Source organism: Diorhabda carinulata, chromosome 12 (assembly GCF_026250575.1).
Source record: "Diorhabda carinulata isolate Delta chromosome 12, icDioCari1.1, whole genome shotgun sequence".
NCBI lineage: Eukaryota > Metazoa > Arthropoda > Insecta > Coleoptera > Chrysomelidae > Diorhabda > Diorhabda carinulata.
The window spans coordinates 610,703-636,010 of record NC_079471.1 but is presented as its reverse complement, the minus strand read 5'-3'; the positions used below and the strand labels follow the sequence as shown (position 1 = coordinate 636,010).

At 30.5% G+C, this 25,308-nt stretch overlaps 2 protein-coding genes across 11 annotated transcripts; one reads left to right on the top strand and one right to left on the bottom strand.

The window, feature by feature from the left end:
* Positions 1-185: 185 nt before the first annotated feature.
* LOC130900040 (protein transport protein Sec31A) lies at positions 186-17,275 on the bottom strand. 6 transcript variants are annotated; one of them, XM_057810354.1, is made up of 17 exons: positions 17,111-17,275; positions 16,940-17,050; positions 16,184-16,892; positions 15,807-16,124; positions 15,593-15,756; positions 15,350-15,539; positions 13,042-13,259; positions 12,893-12,983; positions 12,721-12,831; positions 10,477-10,671; positions 10,195-10,406; positions 6,231-6,935; positions 3,818-3,883; positions 3,351-3,494; positions 1,895-2,113; positions 1,762-1,833; positions 186-1,697 (listed from the first exon to the last, which is right to left on the bottom strand). In XM_057810354.1, exons 3-17 carry the CDS (start codon positions 16,866-16,868, stop codon positions 1,509-1,511), a joined length of 3,579 nt encoding a protein of 1,192 aa, XP_057666337.1. In that variant the 5' UTR covers positions 16,869-16,892; positions 16,940-17,050; positions 17,111-17,275; the 3' UTR covers positions 186-1,508. The 6 variants fall into 6 exon arrangements, with proteins under 6 accessions (XP_057666337.1, XP_057666336.1, XP_057666339.1 ...); XM_057810353.1 differs by having other exon boundaries at positions 16,184-16,886; positions 17,111-17,250; XM_057810356.1 differs by lacking the exon at positions 3,818-3,883 and having other exon boundaries at positions 17,111-17,250.
* A 718-nt stretch (positions 17,276-17,993) lies between these two features.
* LOC130900039 (myeloid leukemia factor) lies at positions 17,994-25,057 on the top strand. 5 transcript variants are annotated; one of them, XM_057810350.1, is made up of 7 exons: positions 18,039-18,235; positions 18,548-18,759; positions 18,858-19,097; positions 20,236-20,416; positions 21,954-22,061; positions 23,207-23,272; positions 23,810-25,057. In XM_057810350.1, exons 1-6 carry the CDS (start codon positions 18,186-18,188, stop codon positions 23,223-23,225), a joined length of 810 nt encoding a protein of 269 aa, XP_057666333.1. In that variant the 5' UTR covers positions 18,039-18,185; the 3' UTR covers positions 23,226-23,272; positions 23,810-25,057. The 5 variants fall into 5 exon arrangements, with proteins under 5 accessions (XP_057666331.1, XP_057666330.1, XP_057666335.1 ...); XM_057810349.1 differs by having other exon boundaries at positions 21,951-22,061; XM_057810348.1 differs by lacking the exon at positions 23,207-23,272 and having other exon boundaries at positions 17,994-18,235.
* The last annotated feature ends 251 nt before the right edge of the window (positions 25,058-25,308 follow it).

Here is a 25,308-nt window from a genome sequence, read left to right as displayed (position 1 = left end):
TCAGGTCACAAGTTGATTTTGTTTTAAGGGTTTTAGGCCAGTAAAAGTGTATCCAAGTCCCTTTTTTACCAGATTTAACACCGTCAGATCTGATCCAGCTAGAGGTTCGACGTTCGAAGAAGGATTGCAAGTCGATTATCGAAAAGGTGCTCAAAGGACTTAAGAAGGATAAATAATAAAACGAATCAAAATGGATATAATTTATTAAAAAGCACCTTAATATAATAATCAATTTGTTTTTTATTCACTTTACAAATATGGTAAAAAATTTAAATATTCAAAAACAAAACAGAATTTAAATTTTTTTTTATTAATAATATATTATTTAAAACTAATTTACTTATCGGAAAGGGGGCTACAAAAAATTGTTTAATACATAAAACGTTTTTCGATTTGGGTTCCTAAGAATCAAAAATTTCCTCAAAATTCAGTTTTTAACGACAATAAATGATAAAAATAGAAATTATTGTATAAGTAGACGAATTTTGAGAAACGTCGGTTAAAAACCGACTTGAAATAGATGAAAACTGCAAAATATGGAAAATAATAGTCCTAGGGGATGTTAGAAGGTGGATGAAACCTTTTTCAATAGACAAACAGCTATCAGACACAATATTTAATGGAAATGGAGATTCTAATAAATCCTCTGAAGATTGATGGGTGATATTAGAGAAAGAATGAATCAAAAAATTGACATAAAATAGCTAGAAACCGTCAAAAAGACAAATTAACATTTCTAGATCAATGGAAGGATACTAGATTGCAATTGAAGACCCTTAAAACACTTTCAACATGTGAAATATGGAAAATTATAGTCATATATCGATAGATAGATGTTAAATGATAGACAAAGTCCAAAAAACACTTTTTTTTCAAGATAAGTACAGACATAAAATGGAATAAAAAGAGTTTCAGTAATGATTTTACCACATATGATACCACTTGTTGGAAAAAACAATATTCAGTGGAAATGAAGAGTCCAGCAAGTTCTTCAAAGACAATGTTCCGACACTAGAAAAGAAAACGGGTTAAAAGTGGCAAAAAAATGATAGAAAGAGCAAAATAAAAACGAAAAAATACTAATAAATCACAACAATAGACAGTGAAAGATAATTTCCAGCATCGAATTAAGACACCAAGTGATCAAACAGTGAATAAAAATTAAAAATACCATAAAACGAGTAACCAAAATGACATAGACGAGATATAATTGTGTCTGACTGAGTAAAATAAACGTTAAATGGCTAAAGGTCAAGAATAATGCGAAATAATTGGCTAAAAGTGTAGAATAATGCGAAAGTGGATAAAATAGAAATAAATTTTAATAAAAATTAAGTTTATTCGTCGTAATCTCTCCAAACGCCCCTCGTATTATCAGTTTAATAATAACTAATTCAATTACAACTAAAAATTGAAAAAAATTTCTTCGGCTTAAATAAATCGAATTGAATCGTCGTTTCGGTTTTTTTTTTCTGTTTTTTGTTTTCATTATATATTCGCTTCTCCATCTATCTAATGTAAACTTGTAATTGTAAAGCTGTTTGCAGCAACACTTTAATACCCGGCATGAAACTGGCAATTTGGGCGAAGTCCGGACCTGACACCAATTGTGTATGTAAACTCAAACCCCCCGTATAATTTCCGGTTTGGATCATTTGTACCATTTCGTGGAGGGACGACAATGTGTTGGATGAAAGCTGAACGAAAAATATGCATATATATAAGTGACATAACCTAACTTTTTTTATCAAATTTAATTACCCTTAATTCCCTTAAAGCGTCGTAGAGTAATTCCAATTTTTTTCCGACGTCGTCGAGTTTCCTTTTCGTTTGCTGGAATACGCAAAATAATAATTCGATTGGGAAATTTTACAAGAAAAAAATTCAAAATTACCGGATTATTAGCCGTGCAACTACATCGATTCCTTAATTCGTCGAAAACGGTTTTTAAATGTAAATGTTCTTCGGGTATCGGAGGTTTTTGAACGGGTTGGGGAGTTTCCGTCCTACCTACGACTTCCTGTTGTGGTTGTACCAAATTTTGATTGAAATTATTGGGGTTATATGCGGTGGCGAATGTAGTTGCTTGCGGTTGGAACGTCGACGGTGGATTCTATAAAAATCCATTTAAAAAGATAGCAAAGTGGGTCAATAAATTCCAAAAATAAACGATTTCCCCGGTACATTAGCTACAAAATCGTACTTAGTTTGACATCTAGCGAGACTATTGTAAATTTTCCCTTGAACTTCGAGGAATATTATTTTAAAGGAGTCATTATCTAAATACGAAGAAATAAACTTTCTTTTCACACCTCGTATTATGTGTTTTTTTATTAAAATCCTACAATAGCTTATCCAAAACTGTTTAAAAACAAGTTTTTCATAAAAAAACGAGTCAAAATGAAGATGAAAATTATTTCCAGCTCACTGTATATCTCACGAAATGTTTACTAAATTTCCAATTTATAACCACGGAAACTGAATATTCAATTTAATATATAAAAAAATTGATTTATAATGAGCAATTATTTAAAATAAATCAACCCATTAAATAAAAATAACGACTAAAGAATAACATTTTATACACATAACACCTAAAACGATTTTATATTGTTTTTCATAGATCGAAACTTACTGATATTTGTTTTCGTCATTCATGATGGACAACTTTCTTTTTATTTGTACACTTTTATTGAAACGTTTTATTAATTTTGTATCTTTGCACTGCAGACACTGCACACGATATATTAATATTAAAAAATAAACGCGAAATTGATTCACCTTCAACTAAATAGCGGCCATATTGTTGATTATATCAACCGTTACGTTAATGTCATATTTAAAACATGTTACCAACATCGAATAATATCAAAAGAACGTAAATAATCAATTGGATCTGAAAGTTATTACAAACGAAACTTTTATAATCTATAGGAAAAGAATAGAACTTTTAGTTATTTTTTCGCTAGTTCAATCGTCGATTTATGATATTATTACAGTTTGTTATGGTATTCGTATCAGAATTAATATTAAAGATAAAGAGATATAGGTCCGAACTGCTGTTAGAGAGAGAAAAAAATATCGATATGCAAATTTATTCTGATTAGATCGCTATAAAGTAAAAAATTCAAGTGATTAAAACGATACAGGAGAGAAATAAAAAATATTTTATTTTAATAGCTTGAGAGAGATAGTGAGTGGTAATCATATATATTTCAAAATACAACACGTGATAGTTTAGGGCGTTTTAGTGGGAATTTCGAAATATTTTTTTATTTAAATGTTATATAGATAAATAAAAAAGGGAAATCGTCGTTTAATATGAAAATCCATTTTGTTTAAATACTTACTTGAGGATAAAAATTTTGATTATAAGGTTGTGTTATTTGATTCACGTCTCCGTAACCGTTTATTGGTAAAGGCGAGGCCTGAACCGGCGCTGTACCATACAGGGGGTGTGTGATAGGTTCAGCAGGTGTAACTTCCGATTTTGGCTATAAATATAATTGTACCCCTTGTAATTTCAATGCGATTTAATTAGAAATAACAACCGCACTATTCGTATTAGTCCAAATAACAAAAAAATGCGTGTTAAAATATTGAAATATATCAAAATCGTAATAAAATGATGATTTACATGACAATTTTGTATGAACGGACTATATTTTCGTGTAATTTTCCATTTCTATAACGTGAAAATTAATTGATGACGATTATGGAGTAGTAAAAAGCAAATAAACAATTGGCAGGAATTCGTCTAATGATTCCTTCGGGGTTAGATTTACAAATAAATGGAATTCGAATATTGGGGCACTACCTTTCGCCATAATTTGACTCCGGCGTGCGTGGCGTACATTTCTCTTCGTGCAGTTTCGTCGTTACTCTAAATAAATTTTCAAATGACAAAAAAAATCGATGAAATTATGGAAATTTTTAATTTTCTTTGGACAAAACTCGATTTTCCGGTTATATTGTTACTGGATGTATGAACGGACTATATTTTGGTTTAATTGTCGAGATAGACATCAAAATGTCGAAAAAAACAAAAATGAAAAAAACACCGAGAATATTGAACTTTTTTGTCAAAGTACATATTCTTAAATTGTGTACTATATGGATGAACGGACTATATTATGGGTCCAAAAAATTAGTTTTCTGAGTTTATTTAGTCAAAACTCGCACTAATGTGATCAAAAAAATGACTTTTCTAACCCCAATTTGATCCAAAATAGTATAATGGGATAAAAAAATGAGTTTTCTAAATTTATACCGTCGAAAATTCGAGTTTTTTCACCCCAATTTTATCAAAAAACCACTTTTCTGACCCTAAATTGATCATAAACGATTTTATGGCCCTAATTTGATCAAAAATCGACTTTCTGGCCTTAACTTGATCAAAAATCGACCTTTATGATCCTAATTTTATCAAAAATCGCCTTTTCTGATCCTTAATTTCATCAAAAACGACATTCTGGCCCAAATTTTTTCAAAAATCGACTCTTCTGATCCTAATTTTATCAAAAATACACTTTTCCTATCCCAATTTTATCAGAAAACAGCTTTTCTGACATCAATTGATAAAAAATCGAGTTTTATGAACTTAAATTGACCAAAAATCAAATTTCTCGCACTAATTTGATCAAAAATAGTTAAATGGAACCAAAAAAATGAGTTTTCTGAGTTTATTCAGTTAAAAATCGCCTTTTCTGATCCCAATTCAACGAAAATCCACTTTGATCGAAAATCGACTTTTTTGACCCCAATTTGATCAAAAATCGCCTTTTCGGATCCCAATTTCGTTGAAAATCCACTTTTCTGACCCTAGTTTGATCAAAAATCCACTTTTCTAATCCTAGTTTGATCGAAAATCGACTTTTCTGACCCCAATTTGATAACAAAATCCACTTTTCTGATCCTGGCTTGATCGAAAATCGCCTTTTCTGATCCCAATTTCAACGAAAATTCATTTTTCTGATCCCAATTCAACGAAAATCCACTTTTCTGACCCTAGTTTGATCGAAAATCCACTTTTCTGACCCTAGTTTGATTAAAAATCGACTTTTCTGACCCCAGTTTGATCGAAAATCCACTTTTCTGATCCTAGTTTGATCGAAAATCCACTTTTCTGACCCTAGTTTGATCAAAAATCCACTTTTCTAATCCTAGTTTGATCGAAAATCGACTTTTCTGACCCCAGTGTGATCAAAAATCCACTTTTCTGATCCTGGCTTGATCGAAAATCGCCTTTTCTGATCCCAATTTCAACGAAAATTCATTTTTCTGATCCCAATTCAACGAAAATCCACTTTTCTGACCCTAGTTTGATCAAAAATTCACTTTTCTGATCCTAGCTTGATCGAAAATCGCCTTTCTGACCCCAGTGTGATCAAAAATCGACTTTTTTGACCCCAATTGAAACGAAAATCCACTTTTCTGACCCCAGTGTGATCAAAAATCGACTTTTTTGACCCCAATTTAAACGAAAATCCACTTTTCTGACCCCAGTGTGATCAAAAATCCACTTTTCTGACCCTAGTTTGATTAAAAATCGACTTTTCTGACCCCAGTTTGATCGAAAATCGACTTTTCTGACCCCAGTTTGATCGAAAATCCACTTTTCTGATCCTAGTTTAATCAAAAATCGACTTTTCTAATCAAAATCCAACTAAAATCCACTTTTCTGATCCCAATTTTAACGAAAATCCACTTTTCTGATCCTAGTTTAATCAAAAATCGACTTTTCTAATCAAAATCCAACGAAAATCCACTTTTCTGATCCCAGTTTGATCAAAAATCTTTTTTCTGACCCCAGTGTGATCAAAAATCAACTTTTCTGATCCCAATTCAACGAAAATCCACTTTTCTCACCCTAGTTTGATCAAAAATCCACTTTTCTCACCCTAGTTTGATCAAAAATCCACTTTTCTGACCCCAGTTTGATCGAAAATCGACTTTTCTGATCAAAATCCAACGAAAATCCACTTTTCTGATCCCAATTTTAACGAAAATCCGCTTTTCTGACCCCAATTTGATAAAAAATCGCCTTTTCTGATCCCATTTTCGTCGAAAATCCACTTTTCTGATCCAAAATTTATAAAAAAACGACTTTTCCGACCCTAATTTGATCACCATTTTACGAGAAGTTAAAAAACTAACCGAACAACATCACATGAAATAACAAAACCGTAAATAACAACAAAAAAAGTAAAAGAAAAAATGAAAATATTTACCTGCAGTTTCGACGGTTTCGTTAACGGAGGCGGATCGTTCCAACCGTGCGCCGAAGCCGAACCGGCGGCGCTTTTCAAAGCGTACTGCGCTTGTTCAATGGAAGACGGCGGCGGCGGAGGCGGCGCGTAATTTTGTCGCGCCGAATTCATAGGAGACAAATTGAAACTTTGATTAGACGCGTTCGTCGGCGGTATTTGCGAATTGGAACCGTACGCATCGTTATTAATCGATGATCGATAGAAATCGACCGGCGGTTGATTAACGAATTGGTTAAACGTCGAAACGTAAGGATTCGAACCCACCGAAGGATCCAGGACGTATTTTTTCGACGGCAAACCTTGATTCGAACCGACGCTGTTGGGTCTCGGAGGTTGCGGTAAACCCGCGGTCGGCGGTTGCCACGGTCGGTTGTTTACCGTCGGCGGCAACTGGTTGTAACTCGGTACCGGCGCCGGTTGATATTGATTGTTGTTGTTGTTGTAGTTCGAAAACGAACTTCTCTGGCTGCCTCTTCGGTTGTTCTGTTGTCTGGTTTCTTGACCGAGCGACGGCCTTTGACCGAGCGCCGCTTGTAGCCGGTTCCTTAGTGCGGCCACTTTTTCGTTGGCGGACGAACCTAAATAGGCTACGGCCGTGGATAGTTCGCCTTGGGAGGCTAATAGGGAAGCGTAATGGGATAGCAGGTCCGCCAATACGCCCGATACCTGAGATCGAACACCCGTTTCAACACAATAACCCCGATTGCGGCGACAGTGTTGTACGAGGATTGGCAACACTGTTTGGGAAATGTCGCCGGTAATGTTCGGCGCGAAGTTAGTGTTGTATGTATACATAACCTCAATTATTAAGTTTTTGTCGATTTTCTACGGTAAATTGATCGAAAATTCGGTTTGTTTTGATCGAAAGTCTGAATTTAATCGAAAAATGTTTTTTTTTGTTTCTAATTTTGATAAAAAATTGATTTTCCGATATAAATTTGATCAAGACTTGACTTTTTTTGGCTTTTCCACGTAAAAATGAAATTTTTTCAATTTGTTTTGGTCAAAAAATGATTTTTCCGAGTTTAATGTGACCAAAAAAAAAGTTTTCCGAGTTCAGATCGGTCAATTTGGCTTTTGTGAACTGATTTTGATCGAGAATTATAAATCCAAAAGAATGCAATTTTCTCAAAAAGTGGCAGTTTTATGTTGAAATTGTCCTAAACTAGAATTTTTTCAATATAAATTGGTCAAAAGATGGCTAATATGCCCAAAAAAGGGTTTTCTGAATTTAATTTGGTCAAAAAATGGTTTGTCCTAGTCAAATTTAGTTGAAAATAAATTTTGTCAGTCCCGTTTGACGAAAAAAATGTTTTTCTTGAATGAATTTCGTCGAAAATTGACTTTTCTGACCCCAATTCGTTCAAAAATAACCTAACAGGATCAAAAAAATGAGTTTCCTGAGTCAAAACTCGCCTTTTCTGACCCCAATTCGATAAAAAATAGTCTAATGGGACCAAAAAATTATTTTCCTGAGTAAAAAATCCACTTTTCTGATTCTAAATTCATCAAAAATCTACTTGGTGGCCCCAATTTAATAAAATATCGTCCTTTGGGACCAAAAAATTAGTTTTATGAGTTTATTTCGTCGAAAATTGACTTTTCTGACCCCAATTCGTTCAAAAATAACCTAACAGGATCAAAAAATGAGTTTCCTGAGTCAAAACTCGCCTTTTCTGACCCCAATTCGATAAAAAATAGTCTAATGGGACCAAAAAATTATTTTCCTGAGTAAAAAATCCACTTTTCTGATTCTAAATTCATCAAAAATCTACTTGGTGGCCCCAATTTAATAAAATATCGTCTTTTGGGACCAAAAAATTAGTTTTATGAGTTTATTTCGTCGAAAATTGACTTTTCTGACCCCAATTCGTTCAAAAATAACCTAACAGGATCAAAAAATGAGTTTCCTGAGTCAAAACTCGCCTTTTCTGACCCCAATTCGATAAAAAATAGTCTAATGGGACCAAAAAATTATTTTCCTGAGTAAAAAATCCACTTTTCTGATTCTAAATTCATCAAAAATCTACTTGGTGGCCCCAATTTAATAAAATATCGTCCTTTGGGACCAAAAAATTAGTTTTATGAGTTTATTTCGTCGAAAATTGACTTTTCTGACCCCAATTCGTTCAAAAATAACCTAACAGGATCAAAAAATGAGTTTCCTGAGTCAAAACTCGCCTTTTCTGACCCCAATTCGATAAAAAATAGTCTAATGGGACCAAAAAATTATTTTCCTGAGTAAAAAATCCACTTTTCTGATTCTAAATTCATCAAAAATCTACTTGGTGGCCCCAATTTAATAAAATATCGTCCTTTGGGACCAAAAAATTAGTTTTATGAGTTTATTTCGTCGAAAATTGACTTTTCTGACCCCAATTCGTTCAAAAATAACCTAACAGGATCAAAAAATGAGTTTCCTGAGTCAAAACTCGCCTTTTCTGACCCCAATTCGATAAAAAATAGTCTAAGGGGACCAAAAAATTATTTTCCTGAGTAAAAAATCCACTTTTCTGATCCTAAATTCATCAAAAATCTACTTGGTGGCCCCAATTTAATAAAATATCGTCTTTTGGGACCAAAAAATTAGTTTTATGAGTTTATTTCGTCGAAAATTGACTTTTCTGACCCCAATTCGTTCAAAAATAACCTAACAGGATCAAAAAATGAGTTTTCTTAGTCAAAACTCGCCTTTTCTGACCCCAATTCGATAAAAAATAGTCTAATGGGACCAAAAAATTATTTTCCTGAGTAAAAAATCGACTTTTCTGATCCTAAATTCATCAAAAATCTACTTTGTGGCCCCAATTTAATAAAATATCGTCTTTTGGGACCAAAAAATTAGTTTTATGAGTTTATTTCGTCGAAAATTGACTTTTCTGACCCCAATTCGTTCAAAAATAACCTAACGGAACCGAAAAAATGAATTTTCTGAGTTTATTTAGTCAAACTCGCTTTTTCTAGCCCTAATTTTATGAAAAAATCGAGTTTTCTTACCCTAATTTGATCAAAAAACGATTTTTTGACCCCAATTTGATAAAAAATCGAATTTTCTGGCACAAATTTGATCACAAAACGATTTTTTGACCCCAATTTTATAAAAAATCGAATTTCTGGCCCTAAATTTAACAAAAATCACGTTTTTAGACTTAATTTACTCAAAAATAGTCAAAAAATCGATATTTCAGACCGCAATGTTATCAAAAAGCGACTTTTCAGACCCAAATTCGACCAAATATCTAATTTCTGACCCCAATTTAATCAAAAATAATTTAATTGGACCAAAAGACGACTTTTCTAACCGCAATTTGATACAAAATTAACTTTTCCGATCTCAACTTGATCAAAAATTACTTCTGACCCCAATTTGATAACAAAATCGAGTTTTCTGACCCTAAATTGATTAAAAAACGACTTTTCTGACCCCAATTTTATTAAAAACGACTTTTTTGATCCCAATTTGATAAAAAAATCTATTTTTATGATCCTAAATTTGCCAAAAATCGAATTTATGGCCCTTAATTTAACAAAAATCCCATTTTTGGACCTAATTTACTCAAAAATAGTAAAAAAACGACTTTTTTGACCCCAATTTTATTAAAAACCAATTTTCTGACCCCAATTTTATCAAAAATAATCTAATGGGACCAAAAGACGACTTTTCTAACCCCAATTTGATACAAAAATGTCTTTTCTGACCCCCATTTGATAAAACATCCATTTTCCGACTCAAACTACATCCAAAATTGATTTTTTTTTGGCAAAAAATTATAAAATCAAAATTTAGAACCGAGTAAAAAACTATCAAAACCAGTTTCCGCCACTATTCCATTAACAAACCAGGAATTTATACACCAACCCTCGTATAACACGCCAATAAATCAGAAACAACAATAAACAAAATCATTTTCTTTTCTGTTTTTACCTTAACTTGTCTACCTTGCCTTTCGATAGCCTTCTGCAGAAACGTCACCAACTCTATCAATTCTTGAAGAGTCTCCGTGGATTTTAGAGCGTTATCGCTCCAACTGGTCACGAGTTTATCGAAACTACCGGCGCAAATGTAACACAATTGAGCGTCTCGAGATAATTTCACATCGTTTTTACTTTCCTCGACCAATCTATCACCTAAACGTTCTATAAAAAATAAAAAAAATCCCCCGTTATTATTCGGTTTCGCAAATTACGTCGAGTTTGTAGTAATTACCGCATAACGTTGGTAAATCGTCGTCCGAGGCGTGAGTTAGGACAGCGGCTAGAGCTTCCTTCCAATTACTTATATCACAATTGTTGATTATTAAACTACAATCTTCCGAAACTATAGCTGATATTAAAGTTGATACGTAACCGTTGGATTGTTCTAAATATTTCATTTGAGTTTTTGCTAATAGATCCGGACCACCTTGAAGCATACGAACTATTTGTTGTGTGCTTAACGACGACAATTACAGTACAATTTTCATTAATTATTATGAACTGTCATTAAACGTATAAATCATTTTTCTTCTTCTTTTTTATTTCTAGATTGTGTCTCATTTCGAGTGCACGATACAAATATCGATTTATACAATCGATACATTTCATTTCATAGATAAACAAAAAGGGAAACTATAGAACTATATCGGCGTAGTACTCATTTCATGACAAATGTCATATCGATGAAAATAAATGAAACGCAGTTAATTAATTAGTTATGTCGTGTGTCATAAATGTTTGGTTTAAAAGTAGTTTGTGAAAAAGACGTTTATATGTTTTTGTTTGAAGTTGTATTCAATTTTTTTTTATTTTGATAAAATATTACGTGATATTTGGATTATTTTTCATATTTTTATAGGACATTCATATTTTTTTTTTGTAAAAAATGATTGTAAGTATAGTACAATGATGCAATAGTATATGATTTGAAAGGTTCTCAATTAATTTAGTCAAAAAACGGTAAGGTTTTTGAAAATATTCCTAAAAAAATGAAATTTTGATTTCAAGGATAAGTTTACACACCCTCGATATCATTTTAAATATAAATTATCACAATTACTTCACGAAATGGGGGTTTATATATCAGATTTAGAAGTAGATGATAATTTTTCTGAAAAAAATGAAAAAAAAAGTGAAAAAGGCCCTATAGGGGAACTAAGATGAAAAAAATGGAAAACTAGAAGAAACGAAAGAATTTGACTTTAAAACACAATCAAATAGTTGAAAAAACAAAATTATAATGAAAAAAGTAGTGTGAGCTAAAAGATTCCAAATACTACAAAAATATCAATAAAAACAAAATTGAAAAAAATGGAAAATTTCAAAAAAAATCAAAAAATCTATGAAAATATGGAAAAATCAAAAAATCTATGAAAATATCGAGAAATAAAAAAAAATTAAAAATCTTAAGAAAATATCAAAAACTTGAAAAAAAGTTAAAATACAAAAAATTTGAAAAAACATCAATAAACAAAAAAAAATACAAAATTTAAGAAAATATCAAAAAATGAAAAAAAAATCGATAAATGGAAATAATTGAGAAAATATCAAAAATATTTGAAAAAACACCAAAAAATCATAAACTTTCAAAAAACATCAAAAAATAAAAAAAAATATGAAAAAACATCAAAAAATCATAAAATTTGAAAAAACATCAAAAAATTTGAAAGATGAGAAAAAATCAAAATGAAAAAATATCGAAAAATAAAAAAAAATAAAAAACTTAAGAAAACATCAAAAAATGAGAAAAAAAAATCAAAAACGCAAAAAGTAGAAAAATTAAAAATTTGAAAAAATATCAATAATTGCAAAAAAACCTCGAAAAAACCAAAAAATATGAAAAAACATCAAAAAATCATAAAATTTGAAAAAACCTCAAAAAATTTGAAATATGAACAAAATCAAAATAAAAAAAATCTAAAAAATCGAAAAAACTTGAGAAAACATCAAAAACATGAAAAAAATCAAAAATGCAAAAAAACATAAAAAAAACCAAAAAATATGAAAAACATCAAAAAATTATAAAATTTGAAAAAACATCAAAATATTTGAAATATGAAAAAAATGAAAAAAAAAATCAAAATGAAAAATTATCGGGAAATTCCAAAAAAATAAAAAACTTGAGAAAACATCAAAAAATGAGAAAAAAGATCAAAAATGCAAAAAGTATCAGAAAAATTAAAAATTTGAAAAAATATCAATAATTGCAAAAAAACATCGAAAAAACCAAAAAATATGAAAAAACATCAAAAAATCATAAAATTTGAAAAAACCTCAAAAAATTTGAAATATGAAAAAATGAAAAAATATCGAAAAATTCAAAAAAAAATTAAAAAATATAAAAAACTTGAAAAAACATCAAAAAATGAAAAAAAAAATCAGAAATGCAAAAGGTATCAGAAAAATTAGAAAATTTGAAAAACCACTGAAAAATTCCAGAAAAAAAAAATTTTTTTAAATCATGTAATTTACATACCGGTAGTCGCAATAACTAAGGCATCCGCGTACCTTTCGGCTTTCAAACACAATTCCACAGCAGCCGCGACGTTATTCAACAACAGAGCTTGCGTTATGAGACCTTCCGTATCTAAAATCGAAATTTTTTTTTCAAAACATTCAAAATATAATCGATATAACACAAGTTTTACCATCGTCCGTATTAATTTTGAACGTTTTAGTCTCTTTTTTCTGTTGTTTACTTATAACGTCGAAAGCATCGTTAGGATCGTAATCTTCTATCTGGAATTATACAAAAAATTGTCAACCAAATCCGAAAATAAAAATTTTTCGTATTTACCCTGTTGGAATAAGCGAAATCTTCGGTTAAACTATCGACGTTATTGGCTGATTTCGTTCCGGCGTGCGCGTCTAATTTTTTATTAACTTGGGCGAGATTATAACCTAACAAATTGAGCAACTCCGCTCTGGGTACCTCTTCGAAATTGGCTTTCAAAAAACGCCATATATATTTTTTGTGTTCGTCGATTGACGAATCGGATTTGTCTTGACAATAATCTAAAATATTTTCAACTAGCTATTGAATCACAATACACGTATGAACGGACTATAATTTACCTATAAATAACACCCATTCACTTTTTTTCCCTATTATATTAAACTAGATGAACGGACTATAACTAAATATAATTCATTTTCAATTTTTGTTCATATATGTACGAACGGACTATAACACAACTTTTTAGTATATGTATAAACGGACTATATCGAATTAATTCAGGTTTTATTAATTTATAATTCACTATATGTATGAATTGACTATAACACAGCTTTTTCATTGTATTCAACAGAATTTAGAATGTTTGTACGAATGGACTATAATAGAACATTTTTAGTATACGTATGAACTGACTATAACGATTTTATTCAGATTTTGTAAATTTATGAATCACTATTTGTATGAACGGACTATAAAATACTTGTTACTAAGTTTTGCTGGTTTTTTTCATATATAAATGTACGAATGGACTATAATACCACTTTTTTAGTACACGTATGAACTGACTATAACGATTTTATTCAGATTTTGTAAATTTATGAATCACTATTTGTATGAACGGACTATAAAATACTTGTTACTAAGTTTTGCTGGTTTGTTTCATATGTAAATGTACGAACGGACTATAACACAACTTTTTTAGTACACGTATGAACTGACTATAACGATTTTATTCAGATTTTGTAAATTTATGAATCACTATTTGTATGAACGGACTATAAAATACTTGTTACTAAGTTTTGCTGGTTTGTTTCATATGTAAATGTACGAACGGACTATAACACAACTTTTTTAGTACACGCATGAACTGACTATAACGATTTTATTCAGATTTTGTAAATTTATGAATCACTATTTGTATGAACGGACTATAAAATACTTGTTACTAAGTTTTGCTGGTTTTTTTCATATGTAAATGTACGAACGGACTATAACACAACTTTTTTAGTACACGCATGAACTGACTATAACGATTTTATTCAGATTTTGTAAATTTATGATTCACTATATGTATGAACTGACTATAAAATACTTGTTAATAAGTTTTGCTGGTTTTTTTCATATATAAATGTACGAATGGACTATACTACAACATTTTTAGTACAAGTATGAACTGACTATAACGATTTTATTCAGATTTTGTAAATTTATGAATCACTATTTGTATGAACCGACTATAAAATACTTGTAACTAAGTTTTGCTGGTTTTTTTCATATATAAATGTACGAACGGACTATAACACAACTTTTTTAGTACACGTATGAACTGACTATAACGATTTTATTCAGATTTTGTAAATTTATGAATCACTATTTGTATGAACGGACTATAAAATACTTGTTACTAAGTTTTGCTGGTTTTTTTCATATGTAAATGTACGAACGGACTATAACACAACTTTTTTAGTACACGCATGAACTGACTATAACGATTTTATTCAGATTTTGTAAATTTATGATTCACTATATGTATGAACTGACTATAAAATACTTGTTAATAAGTTTTGCTGGTTTTTTTCATATATAAATGTACGAATGGACTATACTACAACATTTTTAGTACAAGTATGAACTGACTATAACGATTTTATTCAGATTTTGTAAATTTATGAATCACTATTTGTATGAACCGACTATAAAATACTTGTAACTAAGTTTTGCTGGTTTTTTTCATATATAAATGTACGATCGGACTATAACACAACTTTTTTAGTACACGTATGAACTGACTATAACGATTTTATTCAGATTTTGTAAATTTATGAATCACTATTTGTATGAACGGACTATAAAATACTTGTTACTAAGTTTTGCTGGTTTTTTTCATATATAAATGTACGAATGGACTATAATACAACATTTTTAGTACAAGTATGAACTGACTATAACGATTTTATTCAGATTTTGTAAATTTATGAATCACTATTTGTATGAACGGACTATAACACAACTTTCTCACTATATATATGAATTAATATAATAAATTTGATCTAATATATACTTTGCTATATGTATGAATGGACTTTAACTGAATTTTCAATATATTTTACAAAGTGTACGAATGGACTATAACATAATTTCAACTCACCAGTAAAATTCCCATATTCCAAGGTATTTTCTAATTCAATTGATTTCTTAACGAAATCCGGTTCTGTAATAACCTGACTAATTTGAACGGTCCTTTGAATATGTGGAAGTTGTTGCCCCGGCTGAAGATTTTGTAAACTTTGCGCTACCGTCGATTTTCCATCTTCAAAAGTAACCAATTTTCCACCGAACTGAAAAAAATATCATCCATTATCCACGATAACTAACCATCAATAAAACATACCCCAAAACTTGCTCCTATGGGTTTCTTCAACCATTTCGGCGGTTTACTCAAATCGACACTTGTAGGTCCTAAATCTTGCTGAGGCTCAGGAGCTCTAACATAACCGTCCATACCGGGAAAACTGTCCGCGATTTTATTCGTAGTTTGAATCGGTTGGGTTTTCCCTGGAAATAACTTTTATAATATACAAAATAACTTTATTATGTAGACATACCACCCATAACGGAATAAACAGAAACATGACCGTCAAAGTTAGAAGAAGCGATTAAAGCCGGATTCCTAGGACACCATACAACATCAAAACTCCATTGATTCGTAGCGGCAATTTCAGCTAAAACTTCCCCATTCTGGTGATTAGAATTCGGATTCCAACATAATATTCTGTTATCTTTTCCACAAGAAACTAATAGATCCGGATCTTCGGTACACCAAGCTAATGATAATATACCCCTTTGGTGATTTTGAAGGGTTTTTAAAGGGGAAGTAGCGAACCGAAGATCCCACATTTGTATAACCGGCGCTTGATCCTCCTCTATACAAAAAAAATGATAAAAAACTCCACTTGCACACACTTTTTTAGTATAAACTCACCAGAAGCTAAGCATAGTTGAGTTGCAACTTCCGGATGCCAAGTAACCACTTTCCATTTGATTCTCGATACTGTATCAGTTAATTTAATGATTGGTTCGCTTTTTCTAAGGTCCCAAATGACGCATTTCGAAGGAAAAGTCGACGCTAGGATGTGCTGCACTTGTTTATTCCAAGATACCGATAGAACTTCTTCAGAGGGTTGACATTTTGAGCCTGGTGTCATCGGTTGGCTCAGATTATTCAAATCCCATATGTAAATTTCAGAATCTCCTGCACCACTAGCAAATAAGTTCTGCTGGAAATTGTTGAAGTCCAAAGCGTGTACGGGACCTGTGTGATTTTCTTGTCTCCCGATTAGAGCGTCTTCGCCTTTCAAAAGTTTTGTGGCATTGTAAATTTGAATCAGCCCATCGTCACATCCGCCTATGATTGTACTTTGTACCGGGTTGTTTCCGTGGGAGCCCCAAATAATCTTATGAAAACGATGATCAGTTTGAATTGATGAAACTAACGGAGTATCTGGACCAGGATCTGTTAAATTTAAAGAATAAATTTCCAGTACTGCATTGGTGTTGAAAGAAGCGTCTAGCTGTTGAGCGGCGGTACCGGCCGCTAAATATATAGGGTGCTGGTTTTTCGGAGACCAAGCTACGTTAGCCGTACGTTCGATATCTTTTACCTTCATAATATTAAATATTTGTTCCTGAAACTTGATGAAAGTATATAAAACAAATTAGATATTCATATTTTTATTACCTTTAAAACGATAAATCCATTAAACAGATTAAAATGTTATGAATTGTACTTCCAACGTGGCCAAAATCAACATTGACAGATATACTCTATGATATTTACACGTCAACTGCTCTAAAAATTTGAATATTCCATTAATATATAATTGAAACAACTTCAATCATTTTTTAATACTTGCGGTTTATTTTTATCTTTAATATTTATACGCGGATTAATTCATATAAAAAATAATAAATTTTGCGAAAACACTTCTGACAGATCATATGAAAATTTGACTTATATTAATGTCAAAATATTAATTGAAGCTATCAAAATCATAAAGCGTCATTATACACTGCAAATCGTACCATAGAGATATTTCAAAGATAGAAAGGGTGGCATCTAAGTGGAATTATACCACCATAGAAGAAATAGAATAACCTTCCATAACTGTCTATATCATGAAAATTAGCTCTATGAGTCGTACTATCACCGTGGTTGAACCATAGAGTTAATATCGAAGGTAGAGTGAGGTATGGAAAGTTGTTCAAGTTGTCTCTACCTAATGAAAGAGAAAGAACATCGATACATCATTCTCTAGAACCAAACTACTACTACTCTCTTCATCAAATTAAGAATAATATCCTAGATCGTCGAAAGGTTTAATCCAAAGGATTTGACGAGCCTATCAAAAGGGCTATTCTACTATGAACTATACCACTATCTATCTCCCTCTAAACTATTCTGATTGCATCGCCATGACGTCGAATTTTCTAGAGAAGAATGGCAAGTTTTGATTCGAAATTGGTAGAGAGAAATAGAAAGTAGTAATCAAATGCTCTTATTCTCTCTTCTAATAGTACAATTTCACTTACATACTGCTCGCTCTATTTTTAATATTAACTCTATGATATTACATCAAGTTCTATGGTTTTGTTTGTGCCATAAAGGTTATTCTAAAATAATAAAAATAGAATGTGAAGCGGGCTTTATCTAAATAACAAGAGGTGCAATCGTCAACTTTAATTGGTTGGAAAGCTGTCGCTGACTAAAGATAAAGTTTTGCAGAAATAGGTTTAATGCTCTAGAATATTCGTATTGTCGAACAATCTCCTGATTACGATTTTGACATATGTACGGTAGCAGGCAGCGGACATTGTTTTTTTATCGCATAGAAACTTGAGTATTGAGTCTCAATTCAGTTATTCTGAGATATATCGTGTCCATTTAAATTAGTGGAAATAATTTCTTAAAAGTTTCCCTAATAAATATGTCCATGTTTGGATCATTAATGGGTGATATGGAAGACGATTTCTTTGGGTAAGTACATCGATTTTTTTTATGAAAGTTTTAACTGTACGTCGAGATCAAAATAGACGGCCATGCTGATTTATGTAAAGGACATGATCCTGTCCGGATCGAATAATACGGGATGAAATTTTGAAAATTTAATGATATTTAAACAAAAATTATCCCCCACAAAAAAAATTCACAATTTAATTAATTTATTATTACATTTATTAATTAAACTTCGAATATCAATAATAAATAGTTAGATATTTTATAAAAATGCTTTTTTTATTTATATTATTAATAATAAGGAGTGATTGTAATAGGTAAATGTTTTTTAAGGTCTCATATGAGACATATGCGTCAAATGAGCAACATGATGAACTCATTATTTTCTGATCCTTTTGGAATGATGAGAGGATCTATGTTGGGATTTGACGATTTTGAAAACAGAGCATTGACAACAGGCCGACATAATATGCACAATTCTCTCATGTCTCCTTTTTCCATGCCAGTTATGCCAAATTTCAACAGACTTCTTAGTGGTTCTTTAGGTAGGTTCAAGACTTTTAACAATAATTCACGTATTTTTATGATTTCTTTTTATGTACGAGGGAATTGATATTAAATTAGATAATTATAATTTCGCTAGATTCTATGGCAAATTCTGGTAATTATCATAGCTCTAGTACGGTCATAAGTATGACATCAGGTCCTGATGGACGTCCCCAAGTATACAAAGCTACTTCTAGCACGCGAGTTGCCCCAGGAGGGATAAAAGAAACTCAAAAAACAGTCACAGATTCTGTAACTGGTACTAAAAAAATGTCGATAGGACATCACATTGGTGAAAGAGCACATATTATAGAAAAAGAACAAAATGTACATACTGGTAAGTTTAATTTTATAGCAGTAATTAAAATAATTGTCGTTTTTAATTTCCTTTAGCTATTTGTGGTGAAGTGATTAAGTGATAGTGAATTTTTTCTATTTAAAATAATTAATTTGACATTATTGTACTCTGAAAAAGTGCATAACAGCTTTTTGGTTAGAAATTACACATTAACATCTACGCATCTTAAAAATGAGCTATCAAATGCTAAATCTGATAACTCTAGCTCAAAAAGGTTTAAATGAAAATTTTATTTATGCGACAAGTTGAATATTGAGATAGGGAAATGGATTTTCTCTACAAATATGGCTGGGAGTGAAAAGGAAGCGTTTTATGTTGATCTACTGCACTCAAATTTATACAAATACTTACAACAACCAGTACAACTTGTTTTAAGACCTGGTCAATTATGTTGGAAGATCCACGACAGCTTTTTAGTTCCAAATTCCACATAGACAACGAAGAATCTTGAAGATGAGCTATCAAAAGCAACATGAGGTCAAGAAGACTGAAAAGAACAGATTTCTAACCAAGGAAAATTATTTTCTCTGGAAATGACATACCAGCAAGGAAGTGGAAGTCCTTTTATGGATGTTTTTATTAAATTTACTACACCAAAATTGTTGGAAGTGTCTCAAAATCCTCTCTTAAGATGTTATCAATGATGTAGAGGTCTAAAATAGCTAGAAATTGATGCTTTTTAATAAAAAATCTCATATTAACATCTTTGCTTATAAAAATTGAGCTACTAAATGCAAGATGAGCTAGTGTTGGTTCAAAAACAGTTGGAGGAAGTTTAGAGGGAGCAGATTTATAAAATTTTTGAAAATTTTCGTTTAACGAATGACACCAGATTCAATTATTGATAAAAGATGGACGAAACCATATTTACAGTTAGAAAATGGTACACCAATTACAATTTTATGGAAAAAATTATGCTAAATGTTCTAGGGAATCATTAGTTGGATTTGAACGTTTCAAATATGTGGAAATGTTCTTTAACGGATGTTTGTTCTATTATTTCTTCACTATATTAGAATTTCAGTAATTGCTTGTTATATTTCTACGGTTTATTACACTTTTCGGTCTCCGAAGATGATAATGGGTTACTGAAACGCGGTATTTGTGACATTTCTAGGTGAAAGAATAGAAAGTGAAGATTTGATAAATATTGAAGACGACGAAAAGGAAGATTTCAATCACGAATGGGAAACTAAAACTCGTAGGTCCGAAATACCCAGAATTACATCCGGTTCTTCTAGAAATAGACACACTTACGCTGGACATTCCTCTATACCCGCCATCACGTCAGGTCCAAGGTAAGATTTGATTACTTTGGTCATTTTTTGTGTAACATCGAGAGTTTAAATTAGTTTTTTATTCTTATTTGCATTACAAATTTTTTTTTTTTTAGTAAAAAATCAATTTAGCACTTAGATTAGTATAAACATGATGAGATATTTAAGAAGCATCAGTAATTTTGCTTATAATTTTAAATTTCTTCTTTATATACATTCTTTGTTATATTATTTAAGGATATTTTCATTATTTTCTTCTAAATTTCGGTTTAAACGAAGTCATAGGCTTGTTTGAAGTCGATAAATATTAAATTTAGTCTTTATTTTTGTCCATAGGGTGCAATAAATCTTAATGATACACAAAATAAAAAAAATTTTACTTCTCAATTAATTGGGGGGTTAAAAATGGTGGTTAATTACCAATTTTTTTCATAATTTTAATGTTTGTGGTGGTATATTATGACTTAAATCATCTTATGACCCTTTTTAGGTGTTTTTCTTCATAATTATTTCAAATTACAAGGGGAAGAGTGATAGTTCAGTACTTCTGAGGCACCAAGGGTAGATTTTCATGTAATTTTCATTAATTTTTTTGTGAATTAAGGAATCTATTTGTACATTGTATAAAACATCATTGTATTCATCTTCTGTAATGATTTTGGCATAACCAGGGTTGGAATCGTTCTCAGAAAAATTTCTAAATCACTACGAAGTTATCAATTTTGTTTTATTTCACTTTTGAAGATATTTTTTAATTCGTATAAACCTTATTTTAGCCCTTTTCATCTTTATTTTCAATCTACTTTCTTTCTTTTTTCAAATTTCGATCTAAATTGAGTCATAATTATTTTTATTTAATTAAATAATAATATAAATAATAATTAAATAATTTTTTTACCATACTGATACTTCCTTAAATATATTTTAGCATGTTTAGATGTTTATTTTGTACAAAAATCAATTTCAACTCTTATTTTAAGCATATATACGAGGTTTGTCCCAAAAGTATCCAATCTATTTCAATATCTACAAATTGGTGTTATATTTCATCATCCGGTGAGGGATTTTCATCCCTTTTTGATTTAATAATGCGTTCCCAGGGTTGCTTCTACGTTTTGAACGTTTCATCAAAGTTAATTTTTGAAACAAACCTCGTTTTACGTTTAATTATTTCAAATTTTGTTAATTTAATATTCGGGTAACTGAATTTTTGTGTTTTAAGTAATTTATATCTAATTTTGACACAACTATTGAACTGCAATCTTCCAATTCTGATTTTGTCTCCAAATTCTCTTCATTTACAGCTTTCCTTACAAATCTAGTCTTCGATTACTTTGATTAGATTAGATCCTAATATTTTCACGACCCTTTCTCATACCCTAAGCGATTTTTTCACTAATTTTAATCATTGTTCATCTGACAAATACTGTTGATTTTATTTTTCAATTTTTTTTACGAATTCTCAGTACCCGAATAGTAAATTTCGAACAATTGGCTTTATTATTTATTTTGCAATTTTATTTGGCTCGATGTTGTTGTTGCTACGCATGTGTAGTAGTCGTCGACATAGAGAAAGAACAGTACCAATACCATCCTCGCCATTGGTATCTTCTCGCAGAAGTATACGGTCACCAAAATTAGCATTACCTTCATCGAGTAATTCTAGGTAGGCTCCGTATAATATTTTTCTTTATAACTTGTATTAATAATCGATAATATGCTTACGGTGTCGTAATTTACTTATCAAACTGTCATTGGTTAATTCAAAAACATTTTATATGCTATATTTTTTCTTAAAAAAATAATTATTTTGAAAAATATGAATCAAAACATAGAAATTTGTGCTTCGAGTCCATCCTGTGCTCAAATTTTCGATTTACAACATCCTTTTTGTATGTGGAATAAAATATTACCACGTTTTGGTCCTTCGAGCCGGAACCTTCTTAAACTTTGGTGATTACTTACTTCTAACTACAATTTGTTAATTTTTTTCTCTCTATATGTTTTAATTAATTATAAAAATAAAGATATTCTAATTTGATTATATTTTAATTTGTTTTGATAAGTGAATTGCGCGTCTTTATTATTATTGCTTACTAAAATCGGCTTCAAATTAACCCGAATCCATTAAATGTATTATAAATTAACCCGAACACGATTTTTTTTGCTTGCCACGTAGATAAAGTATCTGTAGAACCAGTTTTATAACTAAATAAATTAAAAGTAAATCGCAAAATTAGTATTTTCCATCCTCTGGTAAAAAAAGTCTAGTACGCCCATGGTAAATAAATACAAACACATCAAATTATTAGCCTCTTTCTGTATAACGACTTGTAGTTCAAATCAATCTAGTACGCGATAAAAAAGAAGAATTATTATTGACGTAACTTTTTATAGGTTATGCTTTGTTTTTGTACACCAATGTTATTTTATTGAGATAAGTTTTTTCGTTATTCCACTCGATTTTATATAAAAATTAGCATTTTTAATTATATAGGGCGTTATATTGAAGTAAGTAGATAAAATTTGAGCATTATATTAATATATAAATAAACATTTTCCCGGTTTTTTTTTTCAACTCATCGTTATTTTTTTTACCTTTTACTCACATTTCATCATTCAATTATATAAAATATAATAAAAACTCGGTTTTACGAATACGGTAATAAATATTTATATTAATTCGTGATTTCATTTAATACATTTCTCGCTTATTATAACCACCATACATTTCATCCTTTAACGAAGTTTCATTCATAAAAATTCCATTTGATTGCCAATCACATTCATTGGGAATTGGTTACATTACAGGTTTTCAAGACACTATTAATAAAAAAAATTAAATTTATTCCGACTAAATCGGCTTCAACTTAACACGTAAGTATTTTCGAAAATTATTTAGAAAACAATCACTTATAATCATTTATTTTCTGAATACGTTCATGTTTTCCATAACAATCGATATACTGGGTGTCTAATAATTCATTCGAGACTTTCTACAGGGCGAATCATTAAGTTGTACAGTTGTTATTAGGAATTTAAAATCATGGTTTTGTAGGAAACTCATTATTTGTATATACAGAGTGTTGGCAAACTTTATGAATGAATTTTTAGCTTCTTTTCTATAGAAATGTGCTTATAGTGTTTCATTTTTGTTATAATAAGTAAATGGTGGTTTAATTTATTGATATCGTAAAATTTTATAGTTTTTCTATTAATTTGAATCAAAATTTTTTATTTAATGTTACTTTTTTGCTTTAAAAAACTGTTTAATTAACAGGATTTTATTACTAATATAGTTGAATTATTTAATTAATAAAAATTGATGGTTTTGCTTTAACATCGCTTGGTAGTTCGTGTTGTTTGCTAAAATTAGCTAACTTCCTATGTTTATGGAAAATATTTGTTTTCCAGTGCTGCCGGTAGACATCCGTATAGTTCGCCGAACCAACAGCTCCAACCAAAAAAATCGAAATCTTTGAAAACGTTTTCGGACGAACCTGCACCACCTCAAGTCGATAATTGAAATTTTTGAATTAATTCATTTTTTAGTATTACTGAATTTGACAATTTATTTTCAAGATAGATTTCGTTGTTGTTTCTTCAAGGATTTTGCTCGTTTCGGGGAAAATTTGTCATTAATTAATTGTTTCGATATAAAATTGATATTTTTTAGCACGATATCAAACATTTACTTTTTTTTTAATAACGTTCTGCAGATAAATATTGAATTTGAGAATATTATGCACACGTCGGTTCATTAGATGTCGCTGGAATAGTTTGATACAATTTTTATTCGATTTATAAAACCAAAAAGTTTTTTTACAGTGTGATAACGAAAAGAGATCAACGAATTTTTATATTTTAAACAATTTTCGAATAATTTGTCAAAAATTTTCGGCTGCTATAATTATTTATATGAAATCTATCTTGTAATTATTATTGTCAATGATTTTCTACGAAAAAAAAATTCCAATTTTCTGTTCGTGATCGAAAAGTGATTTCCTTTGATTTTTGTATTCGTTAGGGAAGAGCGAAGTACTTTTGGACTTTGTGAGGTTATGTATCCGTGCAATTACGTCAAATTCTTCTTCTTATTCCTATTAGTTCCTTTTATATCTACCACTTGTTCTCAACCGTAGTTCCTTTGATTCATTCTTCTTCTTCTTTTCCAGTCCAGTAATTCATCATCCTTCCAATTGGACCCAAAATTTTCTTCACATTGCGTTACATTCCTAATTACCTCCGTTTTTGAGATGAATAACTTTGGAAAAATAATTTTTTGTACAGGATACGATAAGTACAAATATTTAATTGCTATGTACATTGTTGACGAGCATACTCGAGGGTAATTTGATGATATTAACGCTGTTTACTATCAACATTTGTGGTCCTTCGAGCCTGTTGTAGGTTATACCCGGCTCGAAGGACCAAAAAGTGTATTTATAGTGAACGGTTCAATATATAACTCGAGTGTGAATCGATGTTGTAGTATATCGTCAATTTAGTAAATAGATTTTTTTTTAAATGGTGAGCACTTGGGGGGGGAGGGTAAATCGTTGTTACTTGTGTATTTTGTGTGGTATTGATATTACTCTCTATTGTATCCATTAGTTTTTAGTATTATGTATCGTTCTAGGTTTAAATAAAATTATATTCCAACGTTTTTTTTTTATTTCCATTTAGAACCCAACGGGATGAAAATTTAATATGACAAAAAAATCGTTTGGGTACGTCGGGAAGGGATGGAACCTTACGGGGGTTGAATACTACCGATAAATACGTTTTGAGTTACCCTGTGATTAGTTTCGGTCGAGAGCTATTTTGAAAAAAAACGACCAGAAGAATTTGGAAGAAAATTGCAATTATTATATTACATATTTTGCAAAAAATCGAAGGAATTTTGAAAAAAA

Bases quoted from the DNA above. Each gene is read 5' to 3' on its own strand.
- LOC130900040 (XM_057810354.1), bottom strand. From the start codon at position 16,868: ATGAAGGTAAAAGATATCGAACGTACGGCTAACGTAGCTTGGTCTCCG. The intron at 12,832-12,892 runs GTAAAACTTGTG...TTTCGATTTTAG, and splicing joins CAAAATTAATACGGACGATG to ATACGGAAGGTCTCATAACG. The intron at 10,407-10,476 runs GTAATTACTACA...TATTTTTTATAG, and splicing joins CGATTTACCAACGTTATGCG to AACGTTTAGGTGATAGATTG.
- LOC130900039 (XM_057810347.1), top strand. From the start codon at position 18,186: ATGTCCATGTTTGGATCATTAATGGGTGATATGGAAGACGATTTCTTT. The intron at 18,760-18,857 runs GTAGGTTCAAGA...TAATTTCGCTAG, and splicing joins ACTTCTTAGTGGTTCTTTAG to ATTCTATGGCAAATTCTGGT. The intron at 22,062-23,809 runs GTAGGCTCCGTA...TTTGTTTTCCAG, and splicing joins CCTTCATCGAGTAATTCTAG to TGCTGCCGGTAGACATCCGT.